This window comes from Poecilia reticulata, chromosome 12 (assembly GCF_904066995.2).
Source record: "Poecilia reticulata chromosome 12, P_reticulata-male-v2, whole genome shotgun sequence".
Classification (NCBI taxonomy): domain Eukaryota; kingdom Metazoa; phylum Chordata; class Actinopteri; order Cyprinodontiformes; family Poeciliidae; genus Poecilia; species Poecilia reticulata.
In genome coordinates this window covers 32770602-32774256 of record NC_088841.1, presented here as the reverse complement: position 1 = coordinate 32774256, position 3655 = coordinate 32770602, and the positions used below count along the sequence as shown (strand labels likewise).

The following is a 3655-nucleotide window of genomic DNA, read 5'->3' as shown; positions in this document are numbered from 1 at the left end:
TTTTTTTTAAGTTATTCAAACTAAAATGTCACCTTATAATGAAGTTCATCAAAAGTTAAGCAATAATTAAAAACCTAAGTAATACTTTTGATTAATTATTGACAATTTATGTAAAGAAGTTTCTGTATTTTTATTTTAAGAATATATCTACGGAGCTCCATAGGGGACACAACTAATTCTTCTTATTGAATTCCTTTACAATTAATTTCAAATTCACCCAGAATATACAGTCAAGCTGCACAAATGTAAACCTTTAATGAAATCCGATTACAGTAAAATAAATAAGTATCCAGACCTTTTTTTTTCATTTTTTAGCAGTAATTTGAACCGTAACCTTCAGCAACTTCCTGAATCCAAATGAAACGTGACTCAGGTTGCTAAATGTGCTGCTGGCTTTTATTAACAACCACAGGATGAAACTGCATCACATAAAGGAGCCGTTAGCAGGTCGACTCTCCGTTCACGTCTCCATCATCATGAGGAGGATCCAGGATGTCGGAGTCTGAAACGTCCGTTTGGATTAAAATGTCCCAGAATCTGAGGACAAACCTGGAAAACAGAAACATCTCAGCCAAGCAAACATGAGACACAGAGACAGAATCCACATTTCCTCCAACAACAACGTGATTAAAGTTAAGAAACGTTAAAAATTAAAAGACTAAGAGAAGCATCAGAGTTCATTTTAATAAAATCCTGAAGAATTTCACAGAAAAGCTGGAAAACATGAGGTAAAGAAGGACAATCAGGAGAAACGGGTTAAAAGTCACTTCAGGAGGATGAAGCTCCTCCAGATGATTACAAACTGGTTCAGCTCATTCACTTTTTTACATGACAGAAAAACTTTCTACCAAACGCCTCACAGTAGTTTACATCCCACCTCCACTAGAATAAAACGTAATAAGATCAGATTTTATGCTGCAGGTTCTGGTGAAGGACCGGTTTGGGCTCAACGGACAGAACCAGCAGAACAACGCAGCTGCTGGTTCCTCCAAGCGTTCAGTGGATGCTAGGCTACGCCGCTAACGCTAACCGCTTCCGTCAGTCGCTGGCGGCCATCTTGCTAAAAATAAGTCTCTATTTAAAAATAATCCTGAGTTAAACGACATTGTGAGTCACGCGGGTGACCTCTGACCCCCGGTAGCGGCGGTCGTCTCTTCGGTGAGTGTTTTCGAGTCATTAGTTCGGAGCGAAGCCCGCCGGGAGGGATTCCTCTGTCACTTCCTGTCTGGCTCATCCGCAGAAATAAAATCCTCCTGCTGCAGCTTCGCTCCGCTTGGCCGTCCGATCAGACGTCTGATCAGACGTCCGATCAGACGACCTCCGGCCGCCGCCGCCTCTCCTGGGCGCCGCCGTGCGCCGTCGCGCGCCGCCGGATGCTCTGGCCGCTCGAGATGAGGTTGGCGTAGCCGGGCGTGTGCGAGAAGGCGTAGGCGGAGCGGCGGGAAGCTCGGTTTCTCACGAAGGCTGAGGGCTTGTCCTTCCTCCTCCTCCTCCTCTTCTCCTCCGCCTGCTGCAGGTATTTACTCTTGTTCCTCTGGACCTGCAGGTGGCAAACAGAACCGTTAAAAAGATGAAACAGTCAGCGGATAGTTCCCACAGGATGTAAGGAAATGCAAAACAAAAGCATATCAGAGTTTCCATTGAATAAGTAACAGTTAAAATCACATTTGAATAAGTTATTAAAACAACGATGCGTCACACTCCTTGCACTTCCTGTTTGTCGTCTTGTTGTTTCTGCCAGTAGTAACATCCGGTCACATGACTGGTGATGCGAAAAATGTTTCCATTACAGTTTTTAAAGACATAACAGTGATGAAATACAGACAATGTAGACAGAAAAACAACATCTGAGATTACCGTCAGAAATTTCCTGGAATAAATGAGTTTTCTGATCACCAAAAGTCAAAAATTTGAGAGAAAAATTCAAATTTTGAGATTAATCTCAAGTTTTCCAGAAAAAAATTGAGACATTTCTGTTTGGAAAGTAGAACATTTTGACAAAAGGTAGAAATTTCATTGTTTTTTCTAGAAATTTTAATCTGAAAATGTGATTTTTACAACTCAAATTATTATTATTTTTTACATACAAGGACATTTCTGAGCCCCAAAAGCCAAATATTTACGAGAAAAAAACAGGCAATTAAGATTCATCTCAGAAATTTTCTCACATTCATCTGAAAAAGTTTCTCACATTTTTAACTAGTTGATGTCAGAAATTTCAAAGATTTCCTAGGAAATTTCAGAAATAAATCTCAAATTTCTCTTTTTTGACATGTTTTTCAGCCCTCCTAACAGCTCATTATAAAATATACTAACTTTGATACAAACCTCCTCATCCCAGCACAAACATGTTCATGAAATTATGAGTTTTTTGATAAGCAAATATATTTTTGTCATTCCAATTTGTTCAATTATAAAACTGAGACACAGCAGACCTGAATTACAAAAGTCTCTAAAATGACGTTAATGCGGACGACACTTTGGAAAAATTAAAATCCACATGTTCAGAATCTGTAAATAACTGAAAACTCCTGGACATGTTGGTGGTTTTGTTGCGTCACATTTATAAAACCCTCCTCAGGTCAGGAGCAGCGAGCTGCAGCGTTTTCACTCAGGTTGTCTCACCTTGTCTCCCACAGACGGCCAGATGGTTTTATGGAGGAACTGGATGCAGATGACGGGCAGCAGGCTGATCCCCACCGTCAGGATGATGGTCAGCCACAGGTAGGGCTGCCGCAGGGCGTTGGGCGCCGCGCCTGCAGACACACACACACACACACACACACACACACTCTGCAGTTAGCATGCTGCTCTGCTAAACTCTCGGCTCCAGCGCCGCTGAGCAAACGCCCAGACAGACAGACAGACAGCCGACCTGTGAAGGTGAAGACGGAGGGGAAGATGACGTGGATCCCGGCGCTGTGGATGTCAAACATGACGCCGAAGTAAATGGCGATGCTGCCCAGAACGGCGAAGCAGCTGACGAAGGTCCAGTACGACGTGTCCAGAGAGATCTGGAGGCAGACGGGTCAGAACACCTGAGGGTTAGTAACTTCACCTGAAACTCGTTTACCAAAAACCTTTTTCTAATCAAGTCAGAGGAGAAAAACTTTAACAGGTTTTTACTTTCCTGTTCTGACCTGCAGGTTGACGATGAAGACGAGCGACGAGGCCGTAACCACGGCGAAGGACTGGTAGTCGGAGGGCGCCTCGCCGTCCTGCCCCATGGTCTGCAGGAACGCTCCGTACGGGATGAAGAAGATGGCGAGCGACACGAAGATGCCGTGGAACAGGCTGATGAAGAAGTTCTTGTAGTTGAACAGCGTCCCCTGCTGGCCGGGCAGGTACAGCGTTGGGACCTTCAGGCTGAGCTAATATAAATAACTAATATATAACTAATATAAATATGTCACTAAACGAGAATACCACAAAATCTTTATTATTTACTATTAATTTCGTCATTACTGGCAACGTGAAAGATAAATTATCTTCTAAAATACCATATTTTTCTTCAGGATGTAGACCTAATTAGGTGACATAAACAACACCTTTATACATTATAAATAACATCTATATATCTCCATCAATTATAGAAGGAAGAAAAGAAATAAGACATGAAAAACAACATTATCAACAACAATAAAAATACCATATA

The 3655-nt window shown here is 42.2% G+C and overlaps 1 protein-coding gene across 1 annotated transcript; it reads right to left on the bottom strand.

Moving 5' to 3' along the window:
• Window positions 1–378: 378 nt before the first annotated feature.
• LOC145554220 (phospholipid-transporting ATPase IC-like) lies at window positions 379–3388 on the bottom strand. The gene is made up of 4 exons (XM_081613704.1): window positions 3141–3388; window positions 2876–3014; window positions 2626–2756; window positions 379–1540 (listed from the first exon to the last, which is right to left on the bottom strand). The coding sequence occupies exons 1-4, from the start codon at window positions 3225–3227 to the stop codon at window positions 1310–1312; spliced, it is 588 nt and encodes a 195-aa protein (XP_081469830.1). The 5' UTR covers window positions 3228–3388; the 3' UTR covers window positions 379–1309.
• Window positions 3389–3655: the final 267 nt, after the last annotated feature.

Bases quoted from the DNA above. Each gene is read 5' to 3' on its own strand.
- LOC145554220 (XM_081613704.1), bottom strand. From the start codon at position 3,227: ATGGGGCAGGACGGCGAGGCGCCCTCCGACTACCAGTCCTTCGCCGTG. The intron at 3,015-3,140 runs GTCAGAACAGGA...GTCTGCCTCCAG, and splicing joins TCTTCATCGTCAACCTGCAG to ATCTCTCTGGACACGTCGTA. The intron at 2,757-2,875 runs GTCGGCTGTCTG...GTGTGTCTGCAG, and splicing joins CTCCGTCTTCACCTTCACAG to GCGCGGCGCCCAACGCCCTG.